Source organism: Cyprinus carpio, chromosome B1, assembly GCF_018340385.1.
Source record: "Cyprinus carpio isolate SPL01 chromosome B1, ASM1834038v1, whole genome shotgun sequence".
NCBI lineage: Eukaryota > Metazoa > Chordata > Actinopteri > Cypriniformes > Cyprinidae > Cyprinus > Cyprinus carpio.
Window position 1 is genome coordinate 494,544 of NC_056597.1, and position 16,532 is coordinate 511,075.

Here is a 16,532-nt window from a genome sequence, read left to right on the forward strand (position 1 = left end):
CATTTCTGCAAAAGGATTCCCGACCAAGTATTGAGTGCATAACTGAACATAATTATTTGAAGGTTGACTTTTTTTGTATTAAAAACACTTTTCTTTTATTGGTCGGATGAAATATGCTAATTTTTTTGAGATAGGAATTTTGGGTTTTCATGAGCTGTATGCCAAAATCATCAGTATTAAAACAATAAAAGACCTGAAATATTTCAGTTGGTGTGCAATGAATCTAAAATATATGAAAGTTTAATTTTTATCATTACATTATGGAAAATAATGAACTTTTATCACAATATGCTAATTTTTTGAGAAGGACCTGTATATACAGAGAGACGTCTACAGTTGTGTTTTCGGGTTGCAGTAAGCAACACCCTTCATTGTGTTTTAAGTGTTTTATATAAGATTCATAAGTGATTAATGAGATAAACCTTAGTTAAATTGTTGATGCATTTTTATTTTATTTTTTTTATTATTACAAAGTCAATGCCAGGGATAAATACAATTGCGAGCACAGCTACAGATTATATAGTCAGGATAATATTATGCAAACGACATAATGAGACAGTTTTAAGGGCTTTGGAATTGCTGGATGTACTGAGAGTGTCCAGATAGGATTTAAGTTCCTTATAGAAAATAAAAAAGTAGGGCTTAGCATCCTGAAATTTACATTTATGTATAACAAAAATTTTGTTTGAAAAATAAATAGGTTTATCAAAAAATATTGGTATTTTTCCATTTTTATCAAAGTTGTGCTGACCAAATAAAACATCTTTGTATAACAAAGATAAACTCTGTGATGAAAATGTGTGAACAATGATACAAAAATTCTCCCAGAACAGACTTGTATATGTGCATTCCCAGAAGAGATGAGAAATGGATTCGTGTTCAGCACCACAAAAAGAACATAAAGTGTCAATATCAGGAAACATCTTTTTTAAGTAAAGCTTCACAGGATAGAAAAGATGAAGTAATTTGTAAGACACATCCTTAACCTTATTGGTTATTAAATATTTAGATGACAAAGTCCACACTTTCTTCCATGGAATATCAACAAACTGGCCATTCCAGTACGACACAATGTATGGGAGAGAAACAATCTCATTTTGAAATAGTTGTCTAATTTTCCTGTTCCGACTACAAGAGTTAGATAAAAAACAAATATTTCCAATCGTTGTATCAAAAGGATGAGCAACTGATAAGGAAATCTGGGATATAAACCTTAGTTAAAACTATCACCCAGGCGCAGCTACTGACGTCAACAAAAGACGACAATTTATTCCAAAATAAAAGTCATAAAAATTAAATCATTTTAAAGTCATCAGATTTAAGGGACTTAAATTGTTTTGCCATCTGTATTTAAAAATAAAACATCTCTGTAAGGATCCTATGTTTAATTAAATTCAACCAACCTTATTTCTATTTAACATGAAATCGAAACAATAACAACAATCTGTATGTTGTATTAGTTCATATTATAAACCATTAAAGAAAGTAAAAACCAGCATGCTTAGTTCTAACTTTTACATATTTTAATCTTAAATGATCAAACAAGACATTTAAACGAAATGTTAAAACATATGGAATATTGTGTTCTCATTTGACCGTCAATGTTTAATATCTGCAAACAACCTGAGTACTGGTTTGTTGGCTCCTTAGGCAATTTTAAACTTGTTATTTAATATTAATTTTGCAATTAAAAACCGTCTGATTAGTTTTATCAAACACTGCATTTTACTCCACTTCACCTTTTAATACTAGGCAATTAAAGTATGCTTGCTGCCAAAAGGTAGCACTGAAATAAAATCATGTACAAAATTATGCAAATAGTGCACGTAGAATAGGCATAGCGCACCAGTATTTAACTTTTTCAAGAAGTGCGCTCAAGTGGCCCAACACACTATTGAGGCTACTGCGCATGACTTCGACTCCAAGTAGGCTTGGCCTAAATGTTTTCATCCTGTTCGAAACCGAGATTGACCTCGAACCGCCGCCGAACGAAGGTAAAAGACGAGAAGTCTAAGCTGATAATGTATGTGTTGATACGACCACCGAGTAAACACGCATTTTAAAGGTGTGCAGAATGCGGCGATCGGGAGGAGCTTCCTCTACGCGTCGCGTGCGTGTCACTAGGCCCGCTGACCCACATTCGCGAGACCGCTCGCTCGAGGAAGTGCGCGCATGAATTTCAGCATTGCATTTCTAGTTAGTGCACCGATTATTCAACGCAGCGCTGAGCCAAGGAGCTTATATCTGACAGGCGCCTGTGTGGATGTGTTTTTATGTAGGTAGGTACCACATTTATTAATGTTGATAAATGCGGTAGTTCCGCGATCCATATGCTGCTGTGCATGAGGAAAACCCAGAGAGAGTGTAAGATTTTAACAAGTATTAAAAAGTAGTGCTATCTCTTTAAGTTGCTACTTATGCACTGACGTGACATTTCATTTTTCTTTATGACATACTCGTTTGGTTCAGTTAGGATTTTTTCTCACTGCGTCAGTGTCCTTGTTTGTAGGATTTGACTGATGTAAATGAATGATCGGTATGTTTGTTATTACAGCTGTTATGGTTGCAGTTTCCATGTAATTATTGGGTTGAAGTGGAATGATGAGCATGTTTGAGGGTTGAGATGCCTTTCTAACTTGCATACTTTGAAATGCACTTCATTAGAGGCTTTTAAATTCAGTAATGATTTGGTCTGATGCAGAGTGAGTGTGACTTTTTGAACCAGCAAGTGAAAATGTAGTAAAAGTTTGAATATACAGTATCCTATATCTTTTGTAAAGATGACTATTTATGTTGAGTAAGCGGTCATGTGGCCCTGAGCTCTGTGTGTCCATCAATGAACCTTTCACCTCTGACTGTAGCAAGAACAGGGTCATAGAAACAATATTAAACTACACTGTTAATTCACTGTTTTATTCATCTAATGTTTTATGTCCACAGGCTTTCACATTGGCAGGTCCTCTTCACCCATGTCTTCCCAATGCATCAGGTTTTTTAACCCCAGACTGATCCATGAGACAGCATTATCATGAGCTCCAGAGACAGGTAGAGCTCAAACCAACTTCATACAACAATACGCACACACTATTGTTCAAAAGATCAGGTTCAGCTAGATTTTTTAATGTTTTGTTTTGTAAAAAGACTCGAAACATTCTTAGCCAGGCTGAAATTAGTGATTTTAAAGTACAGTCAAAACAGAAATATTATTGCATTTTAATATAACGGTTTTCTATTGTAATATATTTTAAAATGTAATTTATTCCTGTGATCGCGAAGCAGCTCAGTGTCACATGATCCTTCAGATATCATTCTAATACGCTGAATGGGTGTTCAAGAAACATTTCTTATCAATATTTTAAAATGATATGTTTTTCCTGGAATAATACTTTTGTGGAAACTGTGATACTTGTTTTCATGATTCTTCACTGAATAGAAAGTTCAGAAGAACAGCATTTAAATAACAATAGGAATCTTTCATTTCTGTGATGTTATAGATTTCTTTGTCATATTTGGGCAATTTAATGCATCCTTGTCGAATTAAGGTATTAATTCTTTCCCCAAACATTTAAATGGTACTTCAAAAATAATTTAGATGCTTTAGTAGCACAACAGAAAATTTAGTTTGATATAATTAATGTATGAATTCATTCATGCATATATCAACAACCTGCTTATTAAAACGTAATTACAATTTTATATACACCCATGCATTTTCAGTGTTCCACTTTCTGCATTGACATATTAAAGAAAAGTACAGTAGGAGTTTGTCGTTGGCCTTAGTCTATTTTTAGAAGGACATGGCTTTGTTTCTTTCTCTCTGTAATAATATGCAAAAAATAAAAAATAATAAAAATAAATAATTTATGACATAGACATGTAACTGTTACAGAACATAAAAAATGGTTTTCCATCACAGAGAGTAAATGCGTGTCCTATTTTAGGGATGATTGTAGTGATTTTGATGAGCTGATGGAGGAAGATGAGAAAGATAAGGCAAAACGGTGAGTTAAATTGCTGATTTTAGTTGTTCTAAAATGAACAATTAAATATTAACTCATTAAGTATTATTGTAATATAAATGGATATAAACATAGAGATCACATATTTGTGATAATGAAATGGTCCCAACTTGTAGAATACAACAAGAATGTTTGTTTAACTTGGAGACATAGGTATTTGTATGTGAAAACCACAAGATGTATTCTTGCATCGCAGTATTGCATTGCTATTAAAACAAAAATTTTCTACGTTTACAGTTCTTCAACATCTGAACTGGACTTATTAATATGGCTTATGTTTTTCACTTTTCTTATGAGCCATGAAAAGAATAACTGAAAATGTCAATATCATAAACGCATCATAAAACACACTGACTTGTTTAAAAGCATTATTTTTCCGGGTTATGCTTGCATGCTTCTGCTGTTGGTCTAAAGGTTAATGTTTACAGTAGTAGTTTTCTTCCAGCAAGTCTGAAGGGATGTGCTTAATAAAGTGATGAATAAGCATTTCCAGCCTTCTCTAATGCTTTGTTTTCTCAACTTTATTATCTTTAATCACAGAGTTTCGAGAAATAAGTCAGAGAAGAAAAGGCGAGACCAGTTCAATGTCCTCATTAAAGAACTTGGCACCATGTTGCCTGGAAATACACGCAAGATGGACAAGTCTACAATATTGCAGAAAAGCATAGACTACCTGTGCAAACACAAAGGTGAGGCAGTTAATTACTGTAATAATTACAGATCTGTAGTATTATTTTGCCATAGCACCCATGCACACAGTAGATGTGTATATGGCACATATGGTATATGTACATAGATAATTGTGTATGTGACAAATAAAAAAATCTTGAATCTTGATGTATGTGATGGGTTCTAATGCTGCTGCTGCTGCTGCATATTATTCAATTATTAAATTATTTATTTTTTATATATATATATATATATATATATATATATATATATATATATATATATATATATATATATATATATGTATATATGTATGTATATGTAATTAATTTATCACAGCAAAAGTTGTAATCTTGATTTATTATGCAGCTCTACTATCATGCTACTCTGCAGTTTCTGCAGTATGTGTTGTGAGCAATATGCTAATTTTCTGTATGCATTGTATACCTGGATGACCTACAAAAATGCCAAAAGGGTGCAGTATAAATCACATCATACTGTACAGAATCCCACAGTGCAATATGCTTAACCCCCAACTCTAGATACATATTTATATCACCATTCACCACTGAATTTTAATATCTTCCAGATATTTTATTTTCTAAGTTAAATATATAAATATAGTTATAACTGGACTTAAAGGATTAGTTCACTTCCAGAATAAAAATTTCCTGATAAGTTACTCACCCCCATGTCATTCAAGATGTTCATGTCTTTCTTTCTTCAGACGAAAATAAATTAAGGTTTTTGAGGAAAACATTCCAGGATTTTTCTCCACATAGTGAACTTCAATGGGAACCAATGGGTTGAAGTTCCAAATTGAAGTTTTATTGCAGCTTCAAAAGGTTCTACATGATCCCAGCCATGGAATAAGGGTCTTTAAATAAAAACTAATCCTTTAAATATACAGTATAATGGGGTAAAGTGACTACAAAGCAGCATACTACTGAAGTATTTCATGTAAAAACAGTTATTTTAAATTGTAATTATATTTCATGATATTATTGTTTTTCTTCAAATAAGTGCAGCCTTGGTGAGCATAAGAAACTTCTTAAAGGTAACTCGATTACAGAGCCAAAACTTTTTAAAGGTAGTGTAGTCTCTAAGAAACTGAAACATGCAGATCCTAGGAAAACTGTTTCTAAGGAATTGTTTGTGTTCACATGCAGAAATTGCTGCACAATCTGAGTCAAGTGAGATCAAGCAAGATTGGAAACCCCCCTTTCTTAGCAACGAGGAGTTTACACAGCTGATGCTAGAGGTATGAGCCTGCTTTGGGCAATATGTGTGTTTGTATTTGTTTTTCTCTTTCTGTTTCTTCCTGTTGTGAAAGATGTTTCCACTAATAAAAATGACTGCATCTGCATTCATGTTTAATATTTTTCATTTTTCACCCATCACTTCTATATTTTTTAGTTTATGGATTGGAGCTTTTTTAGTAATGCCTTTTTATGTTTTTTTAAAGGCGCTGGATGGGTTCTTTATAGTGATGCTGACAGACGGCAACATCATTTACTCCTCAGAAAGCGTAACATCTCTTCTTGAGCATTTGCCTGTAAGTGAGAGTTGGCAGATTGTTTGTAGTCTATTTAAAGATTTCTTTTGGTCTTGGAATTGCAACATTTTATATCTGTCATATGTTCATATATAATCGCGTTTGCTTCAGTCGGACCTGGTGGATCAGAACCTTTTAAACTTTCTACCAGTGGGGGAGCATGACGAAGTCTATAAAGTGCTGTCCTCACACCCAGACATTGAAAACCTCAACTCTGATTACCTCAAATGTGAGTATCCAACCCCAAACCCCCTGTCAGATATCTGTTTTGCTGTGGTATTTTTCCCTGCTCCATAGGGCTGGGCAATATACCAATTATTCATGGCGAAAATTAAGCAACATTGTGAATATTGCGTTGCACTCTTTATTTGGCGATTAACTTTTTATTTGGTTGTTAAATTGATTAGGTGTGTGATACTTTCTTGACTGGCATTAAAAAATGTTTTAAGAGCATTCCTCATCTACACTTCAGTAACAAAAATATCATTAGAGTAAGTTTGACTAATTGTCTTGTAACATTTCAAAATGTCATTAAATTGATTGGGGGAAAAACTCAGCAATGATAATGTATGTTTATGTGTGGCGTGCTCATTTTTTTGTGTAGAAAGCGGTAAAACTGTGTTTTTATTGCTGTTATAATTTGTGTCTGTGTTATTTTTATATTTAGTTTTCTCTTTTTCTTTCAGTTTTTTTCATATACTTTCTTTACTTTGGTATTTAACTTTAAGTTTTAGTAATTTTATGTATTTCTGTCAATTATATTACTTTTTAATGTTTTCTATTTGGTTTTAATTTTTTTATTTCAGCTTTAGTTTTAGTAATTTCATTACTTCAGCTTTTTTTCTGCTAGTTTCAAAGGCAGCATTTCTAATTTTCATTTATGTTTTTCATATATTTAGATTTGATTTAATTTCAGCTTTATTTCAATTCAAGAAAACTATCTTTATCAGATTTAATTTTAGTTCACAATTAACTGATTAGTGTATATTGAATTTAAAAAAATGATAATAACATTCTTCCTTCTGTTTTTGTATATTTAAGGTTTTTACTTTGAACTTGAACCTTTTTAGTCCTATTTGGCAGCAATTGCTGTTTGGTTGAAATTAATGTTAATTTTATTTAAAACAATTACCATTTAAGTTGTTTTTGAAGCAAATCAGTGAGATATATATATATATATAGTGAATATTGGTAAAAGAGTGAAAGCTTTGTCACTTAATAGTCCTGTCCTGCTTCCGACTGAGATGGTAAAAAATGACTCTGTGCCAATGTCTGCTGCCTCTGCATATTTTCACTGTAATACAAGAGTGATTTTAATTTATATTGTCATGCGCCTAATGTTTGTTTCGTTGTTGTTTGTTTGTCTCAGCCAAGAACCAGATGGAGTTTTGTTGTCACATGCTCAGAGGTTCTGTGGATCCCAAGAAACCGCCTGTGTATGAATATGTGAAGTTTATTGGCAACTTTAAGTCACTCGCCAACAGTGAGTGTTTATTTTCCTCTTGATTTAAACTGACTAAATACTTGACCATATGTTACCTGCATTTGTTACTGCCCAAAGCAAAATACATGGACGGCCAATTTCTTTTAACACAAATTTCCACTTTGAATGCTCTCCCAGTGCCTCTTGCAACCCGAAATGGCCTTGAGGGAATTTTACAGCACTCGTTGCAACCGGCCTTTGACGATAAAGTCTGTTTTATTGCGACTGTGAGGCTCGCCAAACCCCAATTCATCAAAGTAAGCTGATAATCAATCAGAAAATCCAGAGCAAAAATAGATCTCCATTACAAAAACTCTCTCTGAAAGCAAGCAACCATATGCCTGCATCATAACAAAGCATTACTAGCAAAAGCATTCTAATATTGACCTGTTTGTTGTTATTGATTGTGTACAGGAGATGTGCATGGTGGAGGAGCCCAATGAAGAATTTACGTCTCGACACAGTCTGGAGTGGAAATTCCTCTTATTAGATCACAGGTGTTCACACTTACTCACAATATCACTTTCTTCATGTTTGTAACATCCAGTTTTTCCTTCAGTGAGATATCTGTGTGTTCTTGTGTTACAGAGCACCTCCTATCATTGGCTATATGCCCTTTGAGGTGTTGGGAACATCAGGCTATGACTATTATCATGTAGACGACTTGCATTCGCTGGCCAAATGTCATGAGCATTGTGAGTTTAAAACAAACTAACATATATTTGAAACTTTCATTTGGCCCCATATTCTTCATATGTCTCTCTTATTCTCTGTCTGCTTGCAGTAATGCAGTTTGGTAAAGGGAAATCGTGTTATTATCGCTTTTTAACTAAAGGGCAGCAGTGGATTTGGCTCCAGACTAACTACTACATCACCTATCACCAGTGGAACTCACGACCAGAGTTTATTGTGTGCACGCACACAGTTGTGAGGTACACAGATGACTACACAAACCAAGAAGATACCAATAGTGACTTTGTTTATGTTTTTATTTAGAATTGTTTTTGTCTGTAGTTATGCTGAGGTGCGAGCAGAGCAGAGGAGAGAGATGGGTATAGAGGAATCTCCCCCTGAGCTGCCCAGAGATAAGGTGAGATGCTTCTGAGATAGTAACCTCTCAATAGTCCACTAATGTGGTATAATGTACATGCTGTTGAATGGCTTATCTAAGAGAGACTGTGATTAAGTTTATTCCCTGCAGTGGTGAAAAATGTCTGTTTATCAAATGTGAGGTTATCAGTATTGATGGTTAACTGAATGATTAACAGATTCATGTGTCTTATTTATGGTAAATTAACTTTATATTGTAAAAACATTTTTATTATATAGTTGCTGACTGGAGTCAGTAAGATTTGTTTTCAGAAGGAAATTAATACTTTTATTCAGCAAGAATGCATTAAATTAATCAAGAATGACAGTTAAGATGTTGACTGAAGAGTTCTGTTTCAAATGAATGCTGTCATTTTTTTTTAGTTTTGTTTGTTTTAAACTTTGTATTTATCAAAGAATCTTTCAAAAAATGATCACGCTTTACAAAAAAAATATTAAGCAACAACTATTCTAATAAGAAAATCTATCTGTCAAGAGGGCAGATTTGATATTGATAAAATAAAATTGAAAATATTTTATATGCATGTTTGTGTGTATGTATGTATGTGTATATATATATGTATGTACATTTTTTATATATATATATATATATATATATATAGTGTGTATATATATATATTATATATATATATACATATACATACAGTAAATGCTTTATATGGTTGTAACGAGTTATAGTCACAATTAGATGATGTTTTGTTTTATCTATTTAAATTAATTTAATGTCAGTTGTGATCTGTCCTGTCATAATAAAGGCGAAAATGGCAAAGATAAATCGTTAAAAAACAATTGCTCTCCGTATATTCCATCATTGCAAAACAAAAAACATTGATCAACAGTTACACTACAAATAATGATTGTTAACTTTCCTCTCTCTTTCCAGCAGTCTCAGATTTCTGGCTCTCAATCTCAGTTAAACACCTCCAGACTGAAGGAGGTTCTGGAGTGCTTCAGTAACAGTCGCACACCTTCCACCTCCTCAAGGAGCTCCCGCAAGTCTTCGCACACCGCTGTCTCCGACAACACCTGCACCTGTAAGCATGAAAAACTGAGCCAAAAGTGTGCTATTCTGACGTGTTTTCCTGGTTTTGTGCCTGTTTTGAAACTCTTGTATCTGTATGATTTTCTTAGCAACTCCTTCTAAGCTACAGATGGACGTGAGCACTCCACCCCGGCCCGCCACTGTTGATATGACACCCCAACGTCGTTCCTCTATCAGCACCCAGGTGAGACTTGCATATTCATCAATGTCAATACTTGGCTTTAATTATCTTACAAAGCATTCCTAACATATGTCTGTTCCTCATAGCAGCTGAGTAATGACTGTGGTCTTATTGGCATTATTTTGATAGTCCATGAGTTCTCAGAACACCAATCAGACTGGATCTCCGGTCCAAATCAACCAACAGCAACAACCTCAACCACAGCAACAGGTTCAACCTAATGCCCTGGTAAGAATTTTGTTTTGTTTTGTTTTAGGTGTTTTCTATGGAAGCCCATTTCCACTACTGAACAAAAAAAAAATCTTACAATTCTGACTTTTTTCTCGCAATTGTGAGTTTACATCTTGGAACTCTGACTTTTTTTGTGAGATGTAAACTTGCAATTGCGAGTTATAAAGTCATAATTGTGAGATATGAACTCGCAATTCTGAGAAATACAGTCGCAATTCTGAGAAATAAAGTGAGATCTGTGAGATATAAACTCATATGTCAGTCTTTTTTCCCCTTCAGAATTGGACTTTATAACTCGCAATTTCGAGAAAAAAAAGTCAGAATTGTGAGATAAAAAGTTATTTTTGTTTATTCAGTGGCGGAAACGGGCTTACGTAGTTTTTATTTAGTTTAGTTAGTAGGTTTTTTTAGGGTTTGTTTTTTGTTTATTTGTGTAGGTTTTTTTTTGTTGTTGTTATTTATTTTTGGCCTGGTGTTTTGGTTTGTCAGATAGATCAGATAAGCCATCATTTAAATGACTTAATTTAGATTTTTCTCCATGACACCATGATGTTTATTTTTCTGTGCTTCCTGAGTGTAGTTCTCTGCGCAGTTGAACGCAATGCAGCACCTGAAGGAGCAATTGGAGCAAAGGACACGCATGATCGAAGCTAGCATTCAGAAACAGCAGGAGGAACTGAGACAGATTCATGAGCAGCTCCAGAGGGTGCATGGACAGGGCACTCAGGTACACACATGTAACTGTGTGAATATTGGTATTGACAACTTTACTGTTATTAAGAATCAAAAGCATGTGATTGAAATGGTGTCTTTCAGATGATACTGCAGCAGTCGGGTGGTGGACTGAGTGTACAGTTGCCGCAAGTTGGAGGAACACAGCCTAACATTTTAGGGGTTGGAGCACAGACTGGGGTTGTAGCTATACAGGGCCAAAATGTGACAAGCACAGCACAGAGTGGGACTGTTCCACAGCAACAGGCTCCTCGTTCCCTGCAGCAGGGCTCTTCTGTTACACAGGTGACTTTCATCATTTTTGCTTTGACAACCAGTAAATATTTGCTCTGACAACCACTTGATTAGTCTTTATTAAATAATGCAATGCCTGATGAAATCTGAACTCTCAGATATAGTAAAATCAGGTCCTTTTAAAAATTGTATTATATATGTACACTACCATTCAAATGTTTTAATGTTGTAAATGTTTATGAAAGAAGTCTCTTAGGCTGCATTTGTTAACTAAATAAAAATACAGTAAAAATTTTCATTAAATATCATATAAATATTTTACTTTATTCCTGTGATGGTTAAGCTGAGTTTTCAGCATCATTCCTCCAATCTTCAGTGTCACATGATCCTTCAGAAATCATTCTTATATACTGATTTGGTGCTCAGGAAACTTATCTCATTACAGTTTAAAACGGTTGTGCTGCTTAATATTTTTGTGGAAACTGATGCATTTTTTTTCAGGATTTTTTGATGAATAGAAAGTTCAAAAGAACAACATTTATTTTAAATAAAAATCTTTTTGAAATATTTTTTTATATTTACTGTCACTTTTATATTTTATAATTGCATATTACTTGTATGATTTTTTTTTAAACATCTCTGTTGCAATTAGATATAAGAAAGAGATTGAGTGACATTTGTTAACAGAATTGACTGTAATTACCAGTACCTTTAGCTGTGTATTGCCTGTTAACTGTGACAATATCCTGTTCTCCACTTCATATGGTGACATCATCTAAATGGATGACATAATTTTTGTCTCTTTCTCTCTCTCATTCTTTTTCTCAGCGTGGTCCTGTGTATAATACCATGATGATCAGCCAGCCTGCCAATGCCAGTGTTGTGCAGATACCCAGCAGTCTGGCACCAAAAATAAATCAGGGAAATGCAGTCAACAGGTGCATGTCTTTTCCCCATTCTCTTTCCTAGGACACCTTCTACAAATATTATCAGTATTATTTAATTAATTCTGTAATTATTTCTTTCTTGGTCTTGCTCAGATTTCCTGCCGGACAGCAGTTGGTCACTAAGATTGTGACTGCTCCAATGGCGTGTGGCACTGTCATGGTACCCACAACAATGTTTATGGGTCAGGTTGTGACAGCTTATAGCCCGTTTGCACAGCAACAAGGTCAGACACAGACCATAGCACTGCAGCCTCAGTCAACCGTGACTGCAGAGCAGCAGGCTCAAACTACCACATTACAAACAAGTCAACAGCAGGGGGCGACGCAGCAACCATTTTTACAGGTAACAAAGCATGCACATAGTTTCATTTTGAGTCTACTCAGAATTATGACCATGTGACATTCTACATAGTCTTCATACTAATCTAGTTTACAAGCCTTAATGAAGTTGACCAAGAAGTTCTACTGGGTTAAACTGCCAGCTGGTAATCCATCTAAACCAGTCTCAATCTTTTTGATTCTAAAGCCCCACTTTGTCAATATTTAAATACCCTACCTAACCTTTGGTACTTCTGTTGCAAGTACTAATTTTTATGTATTAAAAATGAATAATCTCAAAAATAAAATGTTATATAAATTATATAAACAAATAATTAAATATTGAACTTGTTTGTTTTTATTTTAATGTTATATAATATGATATATATGAGATTAATAAAACTAAATTATATGTATGTATGTGTGTGTGTGTGTGTGTGTGTTTGTTTTTGTATTTGTTTGTTTTTATTTTAATGTTATATAATATATATATATATATATGTATGTGTGTGTGTGTGTGTGTGTGTGTGTGTATATATAAACTTTAGTTATATTAACAATCATTATGTAACAACCATTAACAAAAAATATATATTGAACAAGTGACAGTAAAGATATTCTTTTGAACTTTCTATTCATCAAAGAATACTGGGGGGGGGGACTTTTCAACATTGATAATATGAAAACATTATTAATAATTGAGCACCCGTATTAATTGATGATAATTGAGCACCAAATCACCATAGTAGAATGATTTCTAAAGGATCATGTGACACTGAAGACCGGGGTAATGGCTGCTGAAAATTCAGCTTTTCCATCACAAGAATAAATTAAGTTTTAAAAATTATTAAAATAGAATGTCATTTAAAATTTGAATATTTCACAATATTACTGTTACACTTGATGAGCATAAGAGGCTTCTTTTCCATTAATACTTATTCTAATAATCGTGTGTGTGTTGTACAGTAAATGCTTGTTTTTATAAATTTATTTACTTCTATTTTTATCTTAGCTCTAAATTATAAAGAAACAAACATAATTTTAACACTTACTTGGGCCCCCTATTTGAGAACCACTGCTCTTAACACATTAATGTCCATTTAGATACCCATGTAAAACTAACATCAATTTATTTATTTATTTTCAGAAGAAAATATCAGTCAACTTTAATTTTAAATAAAGTTTTTGACTTGTATCTAATTTTCTGCTATGTATTTGTCAGAGCACACGGCTTCTTCATGGCAACCAGTCCACACAACTGATCCTGCAGGCTTTCCCTATTCAGCAGCAAGGTACATTTCCTCCATCACAACAACAACAGCAGCAGCAGCAACCGTATCCACAGACTCAAAAACAACAGAAAGGAACCCCTTCTCGTCAGACTGACAGCACTAGTGCCCAGTCTCAGTAACACGGATGAACACAACAGCCAATCAGATGGAGGAGCCAGCTTAGTCTCCTCTAGGAGATTATTGGTGCTGTATTTCATTTGAAAACTACAATAAAACCGCTCTTCCTGGAAGCACCTTAGAAGATTTTAAGACAAGGAACTCCCTCAACATGGCAGCTGCGTGGAACACAACACCACCAGATGGACACTATGTCAACCATGCGGAGCGTTTCACCGAACCAACAGGTGGTTGCCAAACTCATTATTTATTTCAACAGCAGAAAACGTAGGATTGCTAGCCTTTGCATGGTCTTTGCCAAACAGAAACCCTGTTCTCAGTCTTTCACTGTGAACAGCCCAAAGAACTGAGTCTGTACAGTCTCGTGTACCATGTAAATAGAAATACACAACCATAAAGGAACAAAGGAAGATACTGAATATTTTATATGCTGCATGAGAAGTGTAAACTTTCATTTGTAATTCCAGTTTTATGATTTCCATTTTTAAGTATTATTTTTAATTTGAACATTTTTATATTATGCATATAGTGATGTTTTCTACTTTTAACCCTTCCCTGACAATGGCCTCTTTACATATAGTTAGTTTTTTGTTTGTTTGTTTTTTGGAAAATATTATACCCCATTGTCTCTGACATATAAAAAAATGTCCAGTTTACATTTAGTTCTAATTATCACACACATTTGAGGCAGAAGAATTAAAGTTGATGGTTTTAAGTGCTAAAATTTAGCTGCTTTGTTTAAAAAAAAAAATTTGTTTAAAAAAAAAAAAAAAATTCTACTTCCCTTTTTTGTTGAACATTGATTTGCTTTTTAGCTGAGTCATAGTAGTCCATTTTTGTGCACCTTTCCCCCTTACTTGTTTGTATTATTTTTTTTGTACACACTAAAATAGTCCATCCTTCTAGTAATTGTGACCTAATGGTCTTTTAAAGGGTTAGTTCACCCAAAAATTAGCAGTTTTCTTGTGTTTTACTCACCCTCGAGGCGTTAGTTCACCCAAAAATTAGAGTTATCCTATGTTTTTCCAATCAGAGTACCTAATGGTCTTTTAAAGGGTTAGTTCACCCAAAAATTAGAGTTATCCTATGTTTTCTGTTAGAGAGAAGTGTTTATTACATTTGAAATATGGATATTTTTCTTACAAAAACACTTGGATTCGCTACAGGAGGAATTTATTCACCTCCTGGAGCGGTGTGAGGCACATTTTAATTATGCATGCGCATGCTTTATTTGATGTCTTGTGGGCTGTTCAACAGAAACACCCACCGACTGCAATGATAAAGATTGGAATATTGAACAATTTTTAATATAACTAACGATTATAGGGTGAGTAAAACATAGGCTAATTTTCATTTTTGGGTGAACCCTTTAAGTTACTTTGTATGTGCATGAACAGTATGTGTATTTCTCAGATGAGAATGACACACCATAAATAAGCTTTGAAATCCTCATTCATAGTTGCTTTGTTCTCCCTCATGGTTTTGGGAGCTATGCAATAAGCCACATCCAGAGCACAGCGTTTCTATACTGAGGACAGTCCAGAGTACTGTGGACCTTTTAGATCCAATTTTCAGGAAAAGAATGATTATATTGTCCTCTTCCTATTTTGTTCCAAAGTTGTAATACAACCCGGAGCAGGGTTATTGTGCAGCTGTAGAGTCTTAAAGTTAAAGTGATCTTCCTTTTAACTGTTTGTGTGTGTATGTATGTGTATGCGAGAGAGAGAGAATTTAAAGTGCAGAATATTATATCAGTAATAGTTTGTGACACTTCCAGTATCGCTGTTTTGGTTGCTACTGTGTGTATTAACCCCAGCGATGACCAATCAGTTCTTACGCTGCAGTAACTCCACATTCTAGATGTTTCCCCATTGGCTTGTTGGCTATATACCTCAGAAATGGTTTTATATATGAAGTATTCAAAGCAATTTTATTTTCATATGGCAAAATACTTCCGTGTTAACAGATTTGCTGTGTATAGACCGGTAGCACTGTTAAAGGTATATGGAAACTGAATAGATTTTGACGTTGATGACTTTTGGAATTCCAAAAGTGGAGATGCCCCTGAAAGTAGATGCCCAACTTCCCTTATTTGTCCAATTTTTTATTTTATTATTATTTTTTTTTTCAGTGTTGTGTTGTGGGTTTTATAAGATTTTATTGTGCACTAAAACCCTCAGTTGCGTTAGCTGTTACTGTTGGAACCAGTGTTTCTCATAGTGTGTACAATCAAAAATGATGTAAAATTTATGCCCCCAAAAAAGCTACTGACAGGTTGAAGTGAGAACTGATATGGATGTCCCTAAACATTTCAACCTTCTGTATCCTTTTTTTTTTTTTTGTATGCAACCAAAAGATTGTGCACTTTTGAATATGATGGTTATTTGGTTCCAGCCCCAGAAATTTGATAAGTGTTTGGCCTGATGAATATCAGTGAGTTGAGTGAATAATGATAAAATATTGAATCATCAAATAAGTAAAATAAATCATCAAACAAGTTAAATAAGTCCTAAGGTGTTAAACCCTAAAACATGTTCATTTTGTTCATACTGTGCACTTCAGTACTACAAAACCATGTTGCCACAAATAATTCCCCGCAAAA

The 16,532-nt window shown here is 34.0% G+C and overlaps 1 protein-coding gene across 8 annotated transcripts; it reads left to right on the plus strand.

Moving 5' to 3' along the window:
* The first annotated feature begins 1,876 nt into the window (after nucleotides 1-1,876).
* LOC109070907 (circadian locomoter output cycles protein kaput-like) lies at nucleotides 1,877-14,681 on the plus strand. Of its 8 annotated transcripts, XM_042716105.1 has the most exons (22): nucleotides 1,922-1,994; nucleotides 2,074-2,279; nucleotides 2,941-3,045; nucleotides 3,942-4,001; nucleotides 4,560-4,708; nucleotides 5,858-5,949; nucleotides 6,154-6,243; nucleotides 6,355-6,472; nucleotides 7,613-7,726; nucleotides 7,865-7,983; nucleotides 8,141-8,223; nucleotides 8,315-8,421; nucleotides 8,511-8,658; nucleotides 8,741-8,816; nucleotides 9,720-9,870; nucleotides 9,968-10,062; nucleotides 10,189-10,287; nucleotides 10,871-11,017; nucleotides 11,107-11,307; nucleotides 12,085-12,194; nucleotides 12,297-12,546; nucleotides 13,744-14,681. In XM_042716105.1, the coding sequence occupies exons 3-22, from the start codon at nucleotides 3,029-3,031 to the stop codon at nucleotides 13,930-13,932; spliced, it is 2,415 nt and encodes an 804-aa protein (XP_042572039.1). In that variant the 5' UTR covers nucleotides 1,922-1,994; nucleotides 2,074-2,279; nucleotides 2,941-3,028; the 3' UTR covers nucleotides 13,933-14,681. The 8 variants fall into 8 exon arrangements, with proteins under 8 accessions (XP_042572037.1, XP_042572041.1, XP_042572040.1 ...); XM_042716103.1 differs by lacking the exon at nucleotides 2,074-2,279 and having other exon boundaries at nucleotides 1,877-1,994; XM_042716107.1 differs by lacking the exon at nucleotides 2,074-2,279 and having other exon boundaries at nucleotides 1,877-1,994; nucleotides 10,883-11,017.
* Nucleotides 14,682-16,532: the final 1,851 nt, after the last annotated feature.

What these genes read in the sequence shown, in the direction of transcription:
- LOC109070907 (XM_042716103.1), top strand. An exon ending in CTACCTGTGCAAACACAAAG is followed by an intron (nt 4,709 to 5,857) that starts GTGAGGCAGTTA and finishes GTTCACATGCAG; the next exon opens with AAATTGCTGCACAATCTGAG. An exon ending in CGCAGCAACCATTTTTACAG is followed by an intron (nt 12,547 to 13,743) that starts GTAACAAAGCAT and finishes TGTATTTGTCAG; the next exon opens with AGCACACGGCTTCTTCATGG.